Source organism: Scyliorhinus torazame, chromosome 3 (assembly GCF_047496885.1).
Source record: "Scyliorhinus torazame isolate Kashiwa2021f chromosome 3, sScyTor2.1, whole genome shotgun sequence".
NCBI lineage: Eukaryota > Metazoa > Chordata > Chondrichthyes > Carcharhiniformes > Scyliorhinidae > Scyliorhinus > Scyliorhinus torazame.
Genome location: NC_092709.1, coordinates 47,945,431 through 47,965,528, shown reverse-complemented (window position 1 = coordinate 47,965,528; position 20,098 = coordinate 47,945,431). Strand labels below are relative to the sequence as shown.

Here is a 20,098-nt window from a genome sequence, read left to right as displayed (position 1 = left end):
TCCTCACCCAGGTCAAACTTCAGACTTTTGTTGTGGCTATAGTGGTCCCGCAACACAGTCTGTCCAGATGTTGTGTGGCACTGAGGAGAAGGAGACCCCTGTACTCCTCAACCCCAGGCACTGTACAAATCTGAGACAGTGCCACAGAAGGGTCCATGGATCCAGCAGCACGGTGCTGTCCATGAAGACCAGCTCGAGATGGAGGGAAGCAACCGTTCCCCAGTAGAGTGGTGTACAGCGCATCAGTAGCAGTGCAACACTGTGGCAGAATGGTTTTGCTGCACTCACACCAAGTCTCTTGTGAATTGAGAACCACCTTGTGCACGCCACTTTTCATTCGGGTTCTAGACTGATGTAATTTCCTGCTGGTGGGAGACGCAGGATTGGAAAGCCTGATGGGATTCCGGCTCGCAGCTGTTTTAATGAGCATTCATGAGATGCAAATGGCATTCACATCATCAGCCAGTGAGAAGTCTGACCCGCCATTAACACACCATTGGGAGAGCTGCAGTGTGTTTTTACGGTGGTGGATTTACGAGTTTTTGGTTCCTGCTAGATTCTGCGTCCGCTGACCAGATCCGCCATGGGGGGGACGGGCGAATTCCACCCGAGTATTGAAATGCGATATTTATTTAAAAACTTGTTTATGATTCCTCTTTTGGGGTTTGAAAATCAAATGGAAAAATTGCTTTGTGGGATGGTCTTGAAACAGCTTGTCAAATGTCATCCCTCCAGAAATTCACTTGGGCTTTTACTGGATTCGTTATCTGTTGTGGTTGCAGACAGGAAGGCACACACACATATAGATGGCAGCATTTACAGACCTTGCTGACCTGTCTTAATTTGCTTTTGTGTGACAAGTTGACACATGAAATTTGAGCTAAAGATAGTCATCAGGAGTACTCGTTATTCAACAGAGGAAGTGCTTGATTAAGAAGCAATGAAAGCACAAAGTAAACCACTTAATTAAACTTACAGACTGTAATTCAAAGCTGCAGCACCCAAACAAATGTTAGTACATTTTCAAAAAATAAATGTATTGTGTACTTAAATGATTTTGCTGACTGCTTTAAAGAAAGGAGTATGCAGAACAGCTCCACATTGATGTTTGCTCAAGAAACCCTTCATTTAGTGCCAAACTCAAGTTGCAATAACATTTGAATCAACTCTACAGATATGTCAAACAAATAAAACTGCATGAAATGAAGTTTATTTCTGAATGGTTTGAAAGTGCAGCAGCAATTGTGCTTCTTTGCCATCTTTTTACAGTTCTAGGCTCCAAAACAAGTTTTGAGAAGAAAATTACTAGCTTATCCTTTGCTCCTGCCTCTGATCCAGCTGAAATAATTAATTACCCTGGGAACAGTCAAAGATTCTGAAAACCTCCCCAAAACATGTTTCATCAAAAAGCATATTCACCCTTCCACTCAACCCCCCAGCCTGTTCTTTATATTCCATTTCATTTCATTAAGTAAAAGAGAATTCATCTGATTCATTTTTAAGACTATCCCTAATTTGAATTAGAATGGCAGCATTTGATGAGTGAAGCTTTCCATCAAAGCGCGAAGTCTTTGATCGATATAATGCAAAATGTAGTTACAAAACATGAGTTGATATTCAAATAGTGCAGAAATAATGGATGGATCCTTGGGGAGGTGATGAGGGTCTTGCTCTAAACAACCGGCGCGACCCCCGCACTGCATCTTTTTTTTCTAAATTTAAGAGTACCCAATTCATATTTTCCAATTAAGGGGCAATTTAGTGTGGCCAATCCACCTAGCCTGCACATCTTTGGGTTGTGGGGGCGTAACCCACACAGACATGGGGAGAATGTGCAAACTCCACATGGACAGTGACCCAGAGCCGGGATCGAAAGGAGTCAGTGGGAAGGGATTGGGAGACAGGAGGGTCAGAATACTGAGAGGCCTAGATAGAGTAGACGTGCAGAGGATGTTTCCATCAGTAGGAGAAACTGGAACCCGAGGGCAAAGCCTCTGACTGAAGGGAGAAACTTTTAAAACAGAGATGAGGAGGAATTTATTCAGCCAGAGAGTGGTGAATTTGTGGAACTCATTGCCGCAGAAGGCTGCGGAGGCCAAGTCACTGACTGTCTTTAATGCAGAGATAGATAGGTTCTTGATCAGTCAGGGGTTATGGGGAGAAGGCAGGAGAATGGGTATGAGAAACATATCAGCCGTGATCGAATGGCGGAATAGACTCAGTGGGCCAAATGGCCTAATTCTGCTCCTACGTCTTATGGTCCTATGGAATTGGGAGGCGAGGGGGTCAGGGAATTAGAAGGGAAGGCAGTATGTGGAATGCTCGCCACTTTGCTGAAACCCTGGACTTTTCTCAGCAGCCAGAAAGGTGGAGGAAGTCCCATTCAAGGCTAATTGAGTCCCTTAAATGGCCAATTAAGGGCCACATAAGGACTCTTTCCTGTTACCGCTGGCAGCAGGGCAGCCCTCCACAATGTGGAGAGACTGCTCAGTAAAGCTTTGGGGCGTCCCCGTGGGCTCAGTGAGAGTGGGATGCAAGCATATGCTCCATACCACCCCAACCCCTTCACCAGGGCATGCCTGACTGCCCCTGGTATTTTCAATCCCCTTTACCCTGGTCCCACCTGGTATCCATGATGCTCTGGGTCGGTGCAGTCTTGGTTGTTGGTGCTGCTATAACTGAAGAGCTGCTGGCCCTCCAATTGGTCAGCAGATATTAGAGGTGTGCTCTTGACTCTTAAAGGACTGGAGCCCCAACTCCAGGCAGTTGATTGCCTGATTGTCCAGAATTAAGTAGGGAGTTCCTGCAATCAGCCAAGGCTGTGTTGCCCCAGCTTTCCAGCCCACCATCGGAACCACCCCTATCCTGAAAAAATTCTGTCTGGTAGTGGTAGGGAGACTATTGGAAAAAATATATTTTTTTAAAATAAATTTAGAATACCCAATTCATTTTTCCCAATTAAGGGGCAATTTAGCGTGTTCAATCCACCTAGCCTGCACATCTTTGGGTTGTGGGGGCGAAACCCATGCAAACACAGAGAGAATGTGCAAACTCCACAAGGATAGTGACCCAGAGCCGGGATCGAACCTGGGACCTCAGCGACGTGAGACTGCAGTGCTGCCACTGCGCCACCGTGCTGCCCTTGGAAAAAAATTCTGATGGAGAAAATTAGTCTCCACTGGTGAAATAGTGTCATGGGATCTTTCATGTCCACTTGAGAGAGCGGAAAAGGGACCCTGTTTTAATGCTTCAACTGAAAGTTGGCCCCTCAGTGTGAGGTGTAGATTTAGTGTAGTTTTATCAGTGTAGACTCGATGGGACAACGGGCCTTTTCTGCACTATATGGCTCTATTATTTTAGACTAATTGCCCTACTTATTTAGCAGAACTGGATGACAGGCAGGATAATTGGACCAGGGTGGCGGTGAATATTTAAGATTAGGAAGAGTAGGAAGGGAGTGTTGGATGCTAAATTGGCAAAGTTCTTCAAAATTAGTTATTTCAGGATAAATGGCTCGGAAACAATCTAGGTGCTGGTGGAGGCGGGGAGGCGCTGGGGTTTGATAGGGAGCAGAGAGGGAAACTAAGGAAATCAGCAGAGTGGGGGAGTTAGAATCTTAGGGGAGGACGTGGTGAGTGACAGCGGAAGGGAGAAATGGTCGGCAGGAATTTTCAGGCGAGGAACATTCTGATTTTTGCTGGTAAATGCTATAGTGATGCGAGGAAAATTGGGATTCAATGTACCATTAAATCTATTCATCGAGTCAGCACCCATTCATTTAAGGAACGGCATGGTGGTACAGCGGTTAACACTGCTGCCTCACAGCGCCAGGGACCTGGGTTAAATTCTGGCCTTGGGTGACTGTCTGTGTGGAGTTTGAACATTCTCCCCGTGCCTGCGTGGGCTTCCTCCAGTTTCTTCCCATAGTCCAAAGATGTGGAGGTTAGGTAGATTGGCATGGTAAATTGCCCCTTAGTGTCCAAAATGTTAGGTGGGGAAATGGGTATAGGGCAGGGGAGTGGGCCTAGGCAGGATGATTTTTCAAAGGGTCAGTGGAGACTCAATGGTTCGAATAGCCTCATGCTGCACTGTCGGGATTCTATGAATAGAGCTTGAAAGTACGTTCCGCAGCAAGTGGTGGGGTACTGCATTGGTGCATTTCTCTGTGCCCTTGTGGAGATAGCACATGAGTCATTGCGGAGCCACCTGGTGGCTAGTGAGTAGAACACACTGCTGATTCAAATCCCAGTGCATATTTACAACAATTTTTATAGCTCCTTAGATTGATGACATTTATCACCGAAAAAGCCCATCGCAGCCCCATCTACAGGCATAACCGTCCCTTTTAAATTAGATTTCCCACAGAGATCTTTAACATTGGAGTTTTCAATGCATTTAAAATGAAATCTTGCAACCCACCCAGTGACTGTACTAGATGGTAGATATGATGTGTGAGGAATAAAAACATATGGAGCGTTAAGTCTTTTGACCTAGTAAACCATTCAAAGAACCAACAAACTAAGCTGTACTATATATTTGCTCAAACATGGTTTGTTATTAGTACCCACTTAAGTTAAGTGCAGCATTGAAGGCATATATACAGCCCTTTGGGGTATTATGCTCCCTTAGATGACAGCTGTTATTAGCTGCAGAAGTTGTGCTAAATATTTAAAAGTACATGTTTTGTATTTTTATGATGTATTTCATAGAATCCCTACAGTCCAGAAGGAGGCCATTCAGCCCATTCAGTCTGCACCGACCCTTTGAAAGACCCCCTTCCCAAGCCCAATCCCAGCCCTCCAATCCCACCCAAAGGGTCAATTTAGCGTGGCCAATCCACCTAACTTGCACATCTTTGGACTGTGGGAGGAAACCAGAGCACCCGGAGGAAACCCACGCACACACGGGGCAAACATGCAAATTCCACAGTCACCCAAGGCCAGAATTGAACCTGGGTCCCTGGTGCTGTGAGGCAGCAGTCCTAATCATAGTGCCACCGTGCCGCCCCTGACCAAAGGCTGTTTTCCCCTTTGCGGGGATAAGCTGACTGGTGGTTATTTAACCTAAGGATTACCACATCTCAGGCGAGGGGCAAGGTTGAGAAGGCGAGGCCTTCATGAATAACCTCCGCTGGTATGGGAATTGAACCTGCGCTGCTGGCCGCGCTCTGCATCACGAACCAGATATCCAGCTAACTGAGCTAATGCAGCTTCACTTTGATTTGACCCCAGTTCATTCATGGGATCTGAGTGTTGCTGGTGAGGCCAGCATTTGTTGCCCCATCCCAAATGCCCTTAAACTGAGTAGCATTAAAGGTCATTTTCCATTGATGGCTTGTTGGCAGCTGCCATTTCAGAAGATGGAAACAATGCTGTCTATCCATCCCTCTTTTATTCTGGAGAAATGAGGAAGAAGCACATGAAGTGTTGAACTGGACTGTCCGTTCCTGCCCATACCAAACAACCTACGTCTGCAAAGCAACACTTAACAGGCAGTACGTGCCTTCTTAGATCTGCCATCTCATGGAGCCAAACAGTCAGGCACGTGCTACAACAGGGACTGTTCTGAAATTAAATGAAAATCGCTTATTGTCACAAGTAGGCTTCAATTAAGTTACTGTGAAAAGCCCCTAGTCACCACATTCCGGCGCCTGTTCGGGGAGGCTGGTACGGGAATTGAACCGTGCTGCTGGCCTGCCTTGGTCTGCTTTCAAAGCCAGTGATTTAGCCCTGTGCTAAACAATAACTGCTTAAGTGACCATTGAATTGAACCTTTATGTACTCGGTGCTTTCAAGCAATAACAGAGCATAAATAACAAGATTTTCATCCAGCAATGAACTGATCCATAAAGCAGGTGGCAGATGACTTATTTTGTAGGCAAGCACCTTCATCACTTTCCTCTGGAAAGCAACTAATAGCGCAAGAGAACACTGCAGCTGTTCTCTATGGTACGTTTGCTCAAAGGTCACGGCATTATTGAGAGTGCATGTATGAGTGAAAGGATCTCTGTCCCCCAATGTGCAATCAGTCCGTGACCTCATCCCAAAAAGCATCAGAGTGAATGCTTGCTATCCTGGTACAAATCACAAAGCTTTTGTCTTGTATCAATTTATATGCACCTTGATTTGAAGCACCAGGATTCTTGACTAGATGGTTCCTCAGAGACCGTGGATATTTTCTTCTGACATGCGTCATGATCCTCACAAGATAGCCAAGAATGAGAGCTGAACAGTGATAAACTGAGGCATGTGCGGCTACCAGGATCACGGTGGAACATGCCACCAGCATGTTACAAAGTTTCAAACGATTGGGTACATCAGAGGAGCTTTTGTAGTACAGCCTTACGAAGTATCATACATCATATTAGTCTGTTGTCTGTTTCACAGCTTCACCACAAAAGCGGCATGAACATAGAGCAGGGTGTGAAAAGGAAGTTCAACCAGAATCATTGGCAGAGAAGGATGCTGAGACCAAGCTTAAAGGCATGCCTGCTGAATCTTAACACAGGGTTTAATCACTGAAATATATACACCCAAGGCCCACATTTGCATGTTCTCAAAAGATGAGCAAAAAAACTATTATTAGATTGTCCTCTACCTTACGGAGTCAATCACGTCCTCAGCCAAGCTACTGAAATACAACTACAATAATAACACCAACAATAACAGCTACTTAACTGGTATTGAGAAAACTGGATAAATGTAACTTGGCCAAATATTGACCCATATCATCCGTAAAGTCCTCGGGTGCGATTTAACAAAACAGAAAAACGAGCCCTGTTGGCATGTTTAGTGGGAATGGGATTGCTTGGGGGACCCCCCAAAAGCCATTCCGCCCGGTCCCTGCTTGTGGAGACTAGTGCTAAGCGACATCCGGCTGGGGTCTCCTCGGTAAGGGGATTTGATCCTGGGGGCTTGTTCGATCCGGCGTGTGCATATTTACGTGTGCCTAACTGCACACTTAAATATGCAAATTATTGTCCCTCCCATCTTGGGCGGGATCCAGATTGTGACATCTCATGAGATCCTGTTAGATGTATCAAGGTGTGGCGAACAGGATAAATCTCGTGAGAGGCCTCTCGCGAGATTTACTGCCCACGTTGCGTCCCGAGTTGAACGTGGCGTGGCCGTTAAATTTCACCCATAGTGTCACAAAGCAATTATTACTCACCAATATTCTGTTCATTGTTGCTCAGTTGAGTTCTACCAGAACTGCTTGACTCCAGACCTCATCGCAGCCTTGATCTAGACATGAACACAATAACCAAATGCCAGAGAAGCAGTGAGAGGGGCTTCCCTTCACATGAAGGCATGTAAATTCATTATGGCATGAAGGAGCTAAAGCAAAACAGATCAGTACAGATCAGGTATACCTGACATAATAGAAAAACAAGGAAGAAAATCTTATGTTCGTAGAGATAACAATGTGGTTAGCACTGTTGCTTCACAGCAACAGGGTCCCCGGTTCAATTCCCGCTTGGGTCACTGTCTGTGTGGAGTTTGTACATTCTCCCCGTGTCTGCGTGGGTTTCCTCAGGGTGCTTCGGTTTCCTCCCACAGTCCAAAGATGTGCAGGTTAGGTGGATTGACCATTCTAAATTGTCCTTGGGTAGGGTTACTGGGTTACGGAGATAGGGTGGAAGTGTGGGCTTGGGTAGGGTGCTCTTTCCAAGGGCCGGTGCAAACCCGATGGGCCAAATGCCCTCATTCTGCACTGTAAATTCTATGATCACTGTTCACTGCAGCTTCTGGAGGAACAGGACAACTCAGATTGCAGCCACCTGATTCCTGGCTCTAATTGTGCACTCAATGATAAATGTGAAGTCCAAAGATATGCAGGTTTGGTGGATTGACCATGCTAAAATTTATCTTTAGTGTCCAAAGATGTGAAGGTTAGGTAGGGGTATGGGCAGGGCAGTGGGCCTAGGTAGGATGCTCTTTCAGGGGGCTGGTGTCGATGCGATGGGCTGAATGGCCTCATACTGCACTGTAGGGATTCTATGCTCTATTCTATGTTCTCTGCGCAGTTGTCAGGAGTTACTGTGCGGTTTAATAATTGAGCACTGCTACCCCCACTGTTACTTTTACTGCAGAATCTGGGCTAATTTGCCAGTTTGTAACACATTTGTTGATATCAATCGGGTGTAAAGGATAAAATACACTTTCTGAATGGAACGTAGATTTTACGAACCCATGAGCTAAGAAAAGAGAAGACAGTGGGTGAGATTTTCCGGCCCATCCTGCCAGCGGGATGTTCCTGTCCTGCCGAAGGCAAGCCCACATGGAGGGACAGGTGAGCCACCCCAAATCCCCTAGACTTTGGCATTTGCTGTCAGTGTAAAGTGGAAAAATATGAAGTTGTCCACTGGCAGGAAAAATAGTCGAGCAGAATACTATTTAATGGAAAGAGACTGCAGAATGCTGCAGCCCAGAGGGACCTGGGTGTCCTGGTACATGAATCACAAAAAGTCAGCATGCAGGTACAGCAAGTAATTAGGAAGGCAAATGGAGTGTTGGTCTTTATTGCAGAGGGGCATGGTGTATAAAAGTAGTGGAGTCTTGCTACAACTGTAAAGGACATTGATGAGACCACAAATGGAATACTGTGTCCAGGTTTGGTCTCCTTACTTAAGAAGGGGGACACACTTGCATAGTAAGGTGTTCAATAAATGTTCACTGGCCTGATTCATGGGATGTGAGGTTTGTCTTTTGAGGAAAGGTGGAGCAGGTTGGGCCTATACTCATTGGAGTTTAAAAGAATGACAGCTGTTCTTGGGTATAAGATCCCAAAGGGGCTTGACAGAGTAGATGTTAAGAGGATGAGCTGAATATTTGCTCCCGGGCCAGGATCTCAGAGTCGGGAAATTCCCAACTCCACAAATCTGTCTCAAGGAAAAGTGTCTGATTTTCGTTCAGAGGAGTAAGTTTGCAGGTGGTACTTGGAGTAGGGCCCACCCGGAAAGGGTTCTGAGACAGCCACAGGGGGATACCGGGTGCCAAGGCAGGATGGTTAAAAAACTTACCTTGGTGCCCTGGGACTTCATCCCAGCTGTAGAAAAATCTTTAAAACCAAAAACATCCCTCAAGCCCTCAGGCCTCACACTCACACAATCCTCATACCCCAATCACGTCAACTCATGCCACCCCATGCCCCCACCCACATTCAGATTGGCTGTGATCTTATTCATTGGTAGACCAGACCCAAGGGACCAAATGACCTAGTCCTGTTTCTACTTTATGTCATTCATGTTGTGACTTTTTGAAAAGTTACATTTTGTTCACTATTAAATGCGTGCAGTATACGGAACAAGGTAAATGAGCTTGTTGCGCACATTGAAATTGGCCGGTACGATGTTGTGGGCATCACAGAGACGTGGCTGCAAGGGAATCGATCAGGGCTGGGATTTAAATATCCACGGATATGTGTCCTATCGAAAGGACAGGCAGATGGGCAAAGGAGGCGGGTTTGCATTGTTAGTGAGGAATGAAGTTAATAAGAAGCGATATAGGATCAGAAGGCATAGAATCTCTATGGGTAGAGTCGAGGAATCGCAAAGGTAAAAAGAACCTGATGAGCGTTATGTACAGGTCCCCTAGCAGTAGTCAGGACGTGGGACAGAAAATAAATCAGGAGATAGAAAAGGCATGTAAAAAAGGCAATTAAAAAAAAAATACAAATATAGAGTATCCAATTCATTTTTCCAATTAAGGGGCAATTTAGGGTGGCCAATCCACCTACCCTGCACATCTTTGGGTTGTGGGGGCGAAACCCACGCAAACACGGGGAGAATGTGCAAACTCCACACGGACTGTGACCCAGAGCCGGGATCGAACCTGGGACCTCGGCGCTGTTAGTCAGCAATGCTAACCACTGCGCCACCCTGCTGCCCGTAAAAAAGGCAATATTACAATAATCCTGGGGGAGTTCAATATGCAGGTGGACTGGGAACATCAGGTTGGTAGTGGATCCCAAGAAAATGAATTTGTGGAATGTCTTAAGAGATGATTTTTTGGAGCAGCTTATGACAGAGCCTTCTAGGGAACAGGCAATTCTGGATTTGGTGATGTGTAATGAGGCAGACTTGATTATGGATCTTAAGTTGAAGACACCCTTAGGGAGCAATGACCACAATATGATAGAATTTACCCTGCAGTTTGAGAGAGAGAAGCTGCAATCAGACGTAACGGTATTACAATTAACAAAAGGCAACTACAAAGACATGAGGGAGGAGCTGGCCAGAGTTGATTGGAAAAGAAGCCTCGCAGGGAAGAGAGTGGAACAGCAATGGCAGGAGTTTTTGGGGGTTATTAGGGAGGCACAACAGAAATTCATCCCAAGGAAGAGGAAACATGTTAAGGGGATGACAAGGCATCCATGGCTGACGAGGGAAATCAAGGACAGCATAAAAGAAAAAGAAAAAGCATACAAAGTGGTGAAGGTTAGTGGGAAGCCAGAGGATTGGGAAGCCTTTAAAAGTGAGCAAAGGACAACTGAAAAAGCAAAAAGGAGGGAGAAGACGAAATATGAGTGCAAGCTAGCTAGTAATATAAAGGAAGATAGGAAGAGTTTTTTTCAATATATAAAAGGTAAGAGAGGCAAAAATAGACATTGGGCCACTGGAAAATGTGGCTGGAGGAGTAATAATAGGAAACAAAGAAATGGCAGAGGAACTGAATAGTTACTTTACATCAGTCTTCACGGTGGAAGACACCAGTGGGATCCCAGAGCTCCAGGAGAATCAGGGGGTAGAGGTGAATGCAGTGACCATCATTAAGGAGAAGGTTCTGGGGAAACTGAATGGTCTCAAGGTGGATAAATCACCTGGACCGGATGGACTACACCCCAGGGTTCTAAAAGAGATAGCTGAGGAGATTATGGAGGCATTGGTGGTGATCTTTCAGGAATCACTGGAGGCAGGAATGGTCCCAGAGGACTGGAAAATGGATAATGTAACACCGTTGTTTATGATGGGAAGGAGGCAGAAGATGGGAAATTATAGGCCGGTTCGCCTGACTTCGGTCATTGGTAAGATTTTAGAGCCAATTATTAAAGATGAGATCGCGGAGTACTTGGAAGTGCATGGTAAAATAGGACTGAGTCAGCATAGCTTCGTCAAGGGGAGGTCATGTCTGACAAATCTGTTCTTTGAGGAAGTAACAAGGAAGTTAGACAAAGGAGAACCAGTGGACGTGATTTATTTAGATTCCCAGAAGGCCTTTGACAAGGTGCCGCATGGGAGACTGTTAAATAAGTTAAGAGCCCATGGTGTTAAGGGCATGGATAGAGAATTGGCTGACTGGCAGAAGGCAGAGAGTGGGGATAAAGGAGTCTTTTTCAGGATGGCAGCCGGTGACTAGTGGTGTACCTCAGGGGTTGGCGCTGGGACCACACCTTTTCACAATATACATTAATGATTTGGAAGAAGGAACGAAAGGCACTGTTGCTTAGTTTGCAGATGATGCAAAGATCTGTAGAGGGACAGGTGGTATTGAGGAAGCAAGCGGGCTGCAAAAGGGCAGCACGGTAGCATTGTGGATAGCACAATTGCTTCACAGCTCCAAGGTCCCAGGTTCGATTCCCCGCTGGGTCACTGTCTGTGCGAAGTCTGCACATCCTCCCCGTGTGTGCGTGGGTTTCCTCCGGGTGCTCCGGTTTCGTCCTACCAAAGATGTGCAGGTTAGGTGGATTGGCCATGATAAATTGCCCTTAGTGTCCAAAACTGCCCTTAGTGTTGGGTGGGGTTACTGGGTTATGGGGATAGGGTGGAGGTGTTGACCTTGGGTAGGGTGCTCTTTCCAAGAGCCGGTGCAGACTCGATGGGCCGAATGGCCTACTTCAGCCCTGTAAATTCTATGATAATCTATGAAAAAAGGACTTGGACCGGCTAGGAGAGTGGGCAAAGAAGTGGCAGATGGAATACAATGTGAAAAAGTGTGAGGTTATGCACTTTGGACGGAGAAATGGAGGCATAGACTATTTTCTAAATGGGCAGATGCTTAGGAAATCAGAAGCACCAACGGACTTGGGAGTCCTTGTTCATGATTCTCTTAAGGTTAACGTGCAAGTTAAGTCGGCAGTTATGAAGGCAAATGCAATGTTAGCATTCATGTTGAGAGGGCTAGAATACAAGATCAAGGATGTAGTTCTGAGGCTATATAAGGCCCTGGTCAGACCCCATTTGGAGTATTGACAGCAGTTTTGGGACCCTTATGTAAGGAAGGATGTGCTGGCCTTGGAAAGGGCCCAGAGGAGATTCACAAGAATGATCCCTGGAATAAAGAGCTTGTCGTATGAGGAACAGTTGAGGACTCTAGGTCTGTACTCGTTGGAGTTTAGAAGGATGATGGGGGACCTTATTTAAACTTGCAGGATACTGCGAGGCCTGGATAGAGTGGGCGTGGAGAGGATGTTTCTACTTGTAGAAAAAACTAGAAGCAGAGGACACAATCTCAGACTAAAGGGACAATCCTTTAAAACAGAGATGAGGAATTTCTTCAGCCAGAGGGTGGTGAATCTGTGTAACGCTTCGCCGCAAAAGGCTGTGTAGGCCAAATCACTGAGTGTCTTTAAGACAGAGATAGATAGGTTCTTAATTAATAAGGGGATCAGGATTTAAGGGGAGAAGGCAGGAGAATGGGGATGAAAAAAATATCAGCCATGATTGAATGGCGGAGCAGACTCGATGGGCCGAGTGGCCTAATTCTGCTCCTATGTCTTATGGTCTTATTAGTGAAACTGTTACTATTCTGTTGCTCTAATAATCTTGATTTGAATTGATATGCACCATTTTTTTTGCTTGTTTTTTTTCTAGCTCAGCGTACCAGTATATTTACTATTCACCTGAAGACACGACCAAAGCAAAAGAAGTTATAACCAACATTTATAAGCTTCAACCCCTCATGTTGACCAACACGGATCTACTACTTACTGCAGCAAGGCAACACTCCAGTGACAACCTCAAAGATTCATTGAAAACGCTCAGTGAAATAGTAAGGATTCAGACTATTAACTTTAAACAGACTGTTGGCTCTGTGTTACTGATTGTTCTTATCCAGAATGCTTCCTAGCTCCGACTTCTGCAGCTAATAATTGGTTGAGTATTGTGCTGAGGGGAGTTCGGGGATGAAAACAGAAAATGGGCGGGATTCTCCGACCCCCGCCAGGCCAGAGATTCGCCTGGGAGCGGCGTGAATCCCGCCCCAACGCCAGCTGCCAGATTCTCCGGCGCTGGTTTTCGGCGGGGCAGGAATCACATCTCGCCAGTCGGGGACCGTTGGCAGCGCCCCCCCCCCCCCGGTGATTCTCCGTTCTGCGATGGGCCGAGTGGCCGCCCGTTTTCGGCTAGTGCCGTCGGCGTAAATCAAACAAGGTCCTTACCGACGGGACCTGGCTCTGCGGGCGGCCTGCGGAGTTCTCGGGGGAGTGCGGGGGCATCTAGCCCCGGGGGGGGGGGGGGGGCCATGGTCGCCTGGCCCACGATCAGGGCCCACCGATCTGCGGGCGGGCCTGTGATGTGGGGGCATTCTTTCCCTCCGTGCCGGCCGCTGTAACGGTCCGCCATGGCCGGCACGGAGAAGAACCGACCTGCGCATGCGCTGGCATCGCGCCAGAACACGCTGGCGCTCCCGCGCATGCGCCACTCATGCCAGCCAGCAGAGGCACTTCGGCGCCAGTTGGCGTGGCGCCAACCCCGCCGGCGCCGGCCTAGCCCCTGAAAGTGCAGAGGATTCCGCACCTTCCAGGCGGCCCGACGCCGGAGTGGTTCACGCCTCTCCTCGGCGCCGGTACAGCCCGCCCCGCCAGATAGCGGAGAATCCCGGCCCATATGTTTATCCCCAATTTCAAAGATTCTTTGAGTCATTTTTGTACTTTGCACCGGGGTGGTGATTTCAGAAAAACTAACTCCAGCTCCTTGTCTACATTGTCTTCAGATATCGTGCAGGTTTTCAGAGAAAATACAGTTATATAAATGAGGATTTTGTTTTAAACTCACTAGGAGTATTTGGTGATCGTCAGTGTGGAATTCTGAGCTATCTAACTCTGGTGGCACACAGAGTTAACTCTGTTTAAAGTTACATTGTGTCAAATATACAAAGAAGTACTTCTCGAATGAAATGAGAACTTTTTTTAATTAAAAAATATGCTGGAAGGAATTGTAAAGATGTAATAATCGCTTAAATCGCATGCTTTTTTTAAATCTCAAAATGTCTTTCCTTCTCTTTTCAAGGAAGTATCTCATGCTGGGCTATTCTTTTATGGACCTTTTGATACCTGACGCAAATATCCAAGTCACATCAGAACATCACAATCAATAGACAGTTTGACTACTGGGCCATCATAGCCCAGACTGTCTATGTCTTTTTCACAAAGTTTGCACAGCAAATGTTTTGTGGAAAGGACGCTGGAAAGTGAAGAAGACTGGAAACGTTGCTTGTCATTTTTCATTCACTAGCCCAGAAAGGCTAATGAGAGCATTCTCATCAACCAGCGGCAAAGGCTGATGATTTTGTCGCTGTCCTGGTTTGATGTCTCCTGTCTCTTGAATTATGTGTACTGCATTAGTTTGATTTTAGTGCAATAGGGTTTCTTCAACATTCATTTACTCCCTCATGATGATTGCCTAGTCTCGTTCACCACAGAGATGTGTTCTTTTTGAGATTTGCAAACCTCTGGAATATCTGTTTTATTGATGTTGAAGTTGATAAATCCTCTAAGATTATTTCCACTATTGAAGAGAGCTTGGGCCGGATTTTTCTATAGACTCAGGAAACCCGACCTGCGTACTTTTGAGCCTTCCGAAATATACACCCAGCGCGTGTGACTTTGCGTGAGATGTAAACATAGAAACTAGGAGCAGGAATAGGCCATTCGGCCCTTCAGCCCTATGATCATGGCTGATGCTCGATCTCAATGCCATATTCTTGCTTTCTTCCTGTGATGAACGGTTACTGCCTTATCATCATGTAAGGTGATGTCCCCTTTAAGACCGGGCTTGGAACCCTGGGGACTCTGCCTCTGGCTCCGCCCATCTGGGAGCCATACATAAAGGGCTGCCTCATGGTCTGTGTAGCAGTCAGCTCTCGTCTCTAGCTGTAGTATAGTTATTAGTCTAATAAAGCCTTCTTTACAGTTTAATCTCTAAGCCTCATTATTGAGGGTACCTCACTTCCCACACCCCTTGATTCTATTAAAATCTTTTGTTAAATGATCTATCTCTTTCTTGAATACATTCAGTGACTTGGCCTCCACAGCCTTCTATGATATTAGTCTTTTCACACTGGAGTTGTGTTTGCAGTGCATTTTCCGAGCTGTGTTGGAGCACATGAGGAATGTGAGTGCGGAGACAAGCCAGTTAGAAGGCCCACCTCAGTACCCCAACACAACAGCCCAGCTCCCAACATTGCTTTAAAACACATCTGCATTACAATACAGCATCAAATAGTGATGTTTGAAGTTGTAAAAACATTTAACACTTCTCTTCAAAATGTTCCCAACATAATGGGAGTATGGAAAGGAATAGTGCGGGGGGGTGGGGGGTGGATAGAGCATAGGGTGTCCTTATATGCCGATGACTTGCTGTTGTACGTGTGTGTCGATAGGGGGAATATTGCAGCTGCTTCGAGTGTTTGGGTCTTTCTCGGGGCACAAGCTGAATCTAGACAAGAGTGAGTATTTTGTGGTATCTCGGCCGGGTGTGGGGGCAGGGGTGGGGGGGCTGCCATTCCGTAGGGCAGGGACTCACTTTAGGTACCTGGGGGTGCAGGTTGCCTGGGAGGGGGGGAGGGGGCTCCGCTGGTACAGCATTTCTAGTTTGGTGGGGAGAGTGAAAGCTGATCTGGCAAGGTGGGATGGCCTCCCTCTGTCACTGGCGGGTCGGGTACAGGCGGTTAAAATGAATGTGTTGCCACGATTTCTGTTTAATTTTCAATGCCTGCCGATTTTACTACCAAAGGCTTTTTTCAGAGAGATTGAGGGAAGGATTATGTTGTTCATATGGGGAGGGAAGGTGGCCAGAGTTAGGAAGGTGCTACTACGGAGGGGAAGGCAGGCAGGGGGTTTGGGTCTTCCGAACCTGATGTATTACTACTTGGCTGCGAATGTGGAGAAGGTGCGGAGCTGGGTCAGAGGGGTTGATTCCTAGTGGGTGAGGATGGAGGAGAGTTTGTGCAGGTGGTCGGGATTGAAAGCACTGGCAACAGCGCCACTCCCGATAGCCTGGGGAAGTACTCAGGGAATCCTGTAATAATAGCTTCATTGAGAATTTGGAGGCAGTTTCGTCAACACTTCGGGTTGGGGGCAGGGTCAAGGGAAATGCCGATTCGGGGGAACCACAGATTTGAGCCAGGGAGGTGGGATGGAAATTTTCGGAAATGGGAGGAGAAGGGGATTAAGACACTGAAGGATTTGTTTCTTAGGGGTCAGTTTGCAGGATTGAAGGAGCTGGAAGCGAAGTATGGGCTGGAGCAGGGGGAAATGTTTAGATACATGCAGGTTCGAGATTTTGCCAGAAAGGAGATACAGAACTTCCCGGAGGAGCCGACCTCCACATTGCTGGAGGAGTTGCTGTCGACAGGGGGACTGGAGAAGGGGGCAGTGTCAGCGGTCTACGGAGCTATTTTGGAGGAGGAGAAGGCACCGCTGGAAGGGATCAAAGCAAAGTGGGAGGAAGAGTTGGGAGAGGATATGGAGGAGGGGTTCTGGTGTGAGGTGCTCCGTAGAGTGAATGCCTCCACCTCGTGCGCGAGGTTGGGGCTGATACAGCTGAAGGTGGTATACAGAGCACACCTCACGAGGGCGAGGATGAGCCGATTCTTTGAAGGAGTAGAAGATGTGTTTGAACATTGCGGGGGAGGATTACTGGAAGGAGGTTTTTACAATAATTTCTAACGTGGTGCACGTTAAACTAGACCCGGGCCCCCAGGAGGCCATATTCGGGGTGTCGGACCAGCCAGGGTTGGAAACGGGTGCGGAGGCAGATGTTGTAGCCTTCGCCTCGTTGTTCACCCGAAGGCGGATCCTGATGGGTTGGAGAGCAGCCTCTCCACCCAGTGCCCTGGCGTGGTGGGGGGATCTGTTGGAATTCTTGACTCTTGAGAAGGTTAAGTTTGAACTGAGAGGAAGGGTGGAGGGGTTCTACAATTCATGGGCATTATTCATAGACTATTCATAGAATTTACAGTGCAGAAGGAGGCCATTGGGCCATCGAGTCTGCACCGGCTCTTGGAAAGAGCACCCTACCCAAGGTCAACACCTCCACCCTATCCCCACAACCCAGTAACCCCACCCAACACTAAGAGCAATCTTGGACACTAAGCAATTTATCATGGCCAATCCACCTAACCTGCACATCTTTGGACTGTGGGAGGAAACCGGAGCACCCGGAGGAAACATTGCATTTGCCTTCATAACTGCCGACTTAACTTGCACGTTAACCTTAAGAGAATCATGAACAAGGACTCCCAAGTCCGTTGGTGCTTCTGATTTCCTAAGCATCTGCCCATTTAGAAAATAGTCTATGCCTCCATTTCTCCGTCCAAAGTGCATAACCTCACACTTTTTCACATTGTATTCCATCTGCCACTTCTTTGCCCACTCTCCTAGCCGGTCCAAGTCCTTTTTTCATAGATTATCATAGAATTTACAGGGCTGAAGTAGGCCATTCGGCCCATCGAGTCTGCACCGGCTCTTGGAAAGAGCACCCTACCCAAGGTCAACACCTCCACCCTATCCCCATAACCCAGTAACCCCACCCAACACTAAGGGCAGTTTTGGACACTAAGGGCAATTTATCATGGCCAATCCACCTAACCTGCACATCTTTGGTAGGACGAAACCGGAGCACCCGGAGGAAACCCACGCACACACGGGGAGGATGTGCAGACTCCGCACAGACAGTGACCCAGGCCGGAATCGAACCTGGGACCCTGGAGCTGTGAAGCAATTGTGCTATCCACAATGCTACTGTGGATTATTCATTATGCACTTTCAAAAACTGGATAACATTGAACATTAGTTGGGGGGGGTGGGGGTGAGGGTTGCTGGGGGAGGGGGACGGTGGGTGTTAATGGTGGCCATGGGTGATTTCTGATTCCTTTTTGTCATTTGTTTATGTGAACATGCGGACTAATGTTTGGGGTTTGGTGGGAGGATGGGATTATTGTTATCAAAATGGGGATTGACATATTTGTTACTTATTATTGTTTATTCCTGATTATTGTTAATTATTGGTGGGTGTAAATTTGGGAGAAAATGTGAAAAAGAAGGAGAATAAAGAAATATTTTTTTTAAAAGGTTCATACCTATTCCCTAGTTATCCTGATGAAGGTGAAAATGTCCTGTAGAGGGTGGCACAGGCTGATGCCACGTAGTCAGCAGGCGCACACACATGCCATCATCTCCCAGTTATGCAAAACAAAAATGATCCGGCTAATTACACAGGCAGAACAATTTCTCAGTGCATGTGCAGTAATGAGTGGCTATTCCCCTCAATGAAAGCGTATGTAAAATTTCTGTACAGTTATCGATAATTTTACCAACAGTGCGTTCACTTGCAAGTAGCTCACTGAGGCTGCTGCTGTCTTTTTGAGGCCCAGCCCTCAGCTAAATTGAACTGGCACGTTGCGGGTGCCGAACAAGGGTATAAAATAAGTTGCTGGATTGAGGCCCGTGCAATTTAAGATTGCTCAGAGGTTTCAGAGCTGGAAGCAGGTGAAATGAAGAGCGTAGTCATGAGCTGAGAACACAGGCAGGCAGCAAAATAAATTAATTATGTGGTCTCCTTACAAAAGTAATTTAAAGCTTTTTTGGATAATCTGAAATAGCCAGTAAAACTGGTCAGGGTATGCCCCGTGCACGATCCAACCAGTTCCTTACCAAAATGGCAATCAGGATATGTGTACACCATACAACTACCATGTGCATATTGAACAGGACCTACTATGTGATAAGAGGTGGGTAATCAAACCAGTGTTTTTTAAACGTTTTGCCCGGGACCCATTTTTACCAACCGGCCATCCTTCGGCCCCACGCCCAGCCGACGTTCGCGACCCATGCCTGTCAACCTTCGCGACCTGCCATTTTCTCTTGCTTTTAATGCGGGAGGTGAGCCTGGGCTTATATTCTATAGCCTAGCATAGTGAAGAATGAGAAATGACCTAATTGAAACAGGCATTATTCTTTCAGGACTCTACAAAGCAGATGCAGAATGTGAGTTTTCCTGAGATGGGTGGTTTACAGTCTGGGGATATAGTCTGCAAATTACAATGCAGCGATTTTAGACAGATGAAGGAGGAATTACTTAACTCAAAGTATTGTGAATGTTTTTAATCTCTAAACTTCACTATCAAAGAGAGTTCTGCAGGCTCAGCCATTGAGTATATTCAAGACGGATGCAGGAAGACTGAATTGAATTTTTAAAAAAATCTTCTCCTGGGTCAGCGTGCTGATGTCAGGAGGAGGAGGTGTTTCTCTCTGGGCTCCATGCATGTGCAGTGCGCCTGCATTTGTTTAGCCAGTCGCAGCAGTCATTTTTAAAGCCGCTTGTAGCCGGCATTTTTAAAAGCCGGCTGCTGCGGTTGTTACACCTAAATTCATGCGATCGGGAGCGCCGCGACAGACGGCTCCGCGACCCTCCCGACACCCACTCGTGAACCACCCACTGGTCGCGACCGCCACTTTGAAAATGCTTGAATTAAACAATCCACCGATAGACCCGTAAAGCAACAAAAGCAATGTTGGCAAAAAGGGAACAGTCTACTAAGACCATTTCAAGGTTGTTAGTGTTGATTATTTTTTTATTTTATTCATTCATGGGAACTGAGTGTTGCTGTTGAGGCCAACGTTTGTTCCCCATCCCTAATTACCCTTGAAATGAGTGGCATGCTAGGCTGTATGCCTGTATTACTGTATGTCTTGAATCACATGTAGGCCAAACAAGACAAAGGACATGAATGAATCGGGTGGGTTTATATTCATTCGATAATAGTTTCATGGCACTATCAGACTAGATTGTAATTCAGTTTTTTGAATTAATCAATTGATTAATTCAATTCAAGTTTCACCTGCTGCCATGCTGATATTTGAACCCATGGCCCCAAAA

At 46.6% G+C, this 20,098-nt stretch overlaps 1 protein-coding gene across 8 annotated transcripts in view; it reads left to right on the top strand.

Moving 5' to 3' along the window:
- Window positions 1–20,098, top strand: part of inpp4b (inositol polyphosphate-4-phosphatase type II B) — a 1,315,761-nt gene that overhangs the window by 1,088,806 nt on the left and 206,857 nt on the right. For all 8 annotated transcript variants that reach the window (XM_072495637.1, XM_072495635.1, XM_072495634.1 and 5 more), the window contains one exon: window positions 12,812–12,989. In XM_072495637.1, the coding sequence (XP_072351738.1) occupies window positions 12,812–12,989 (178 nt within the window). The remainder of the gene's footprint in view (window positions 1–12,811; window positions 12,990–20,098) is intronic.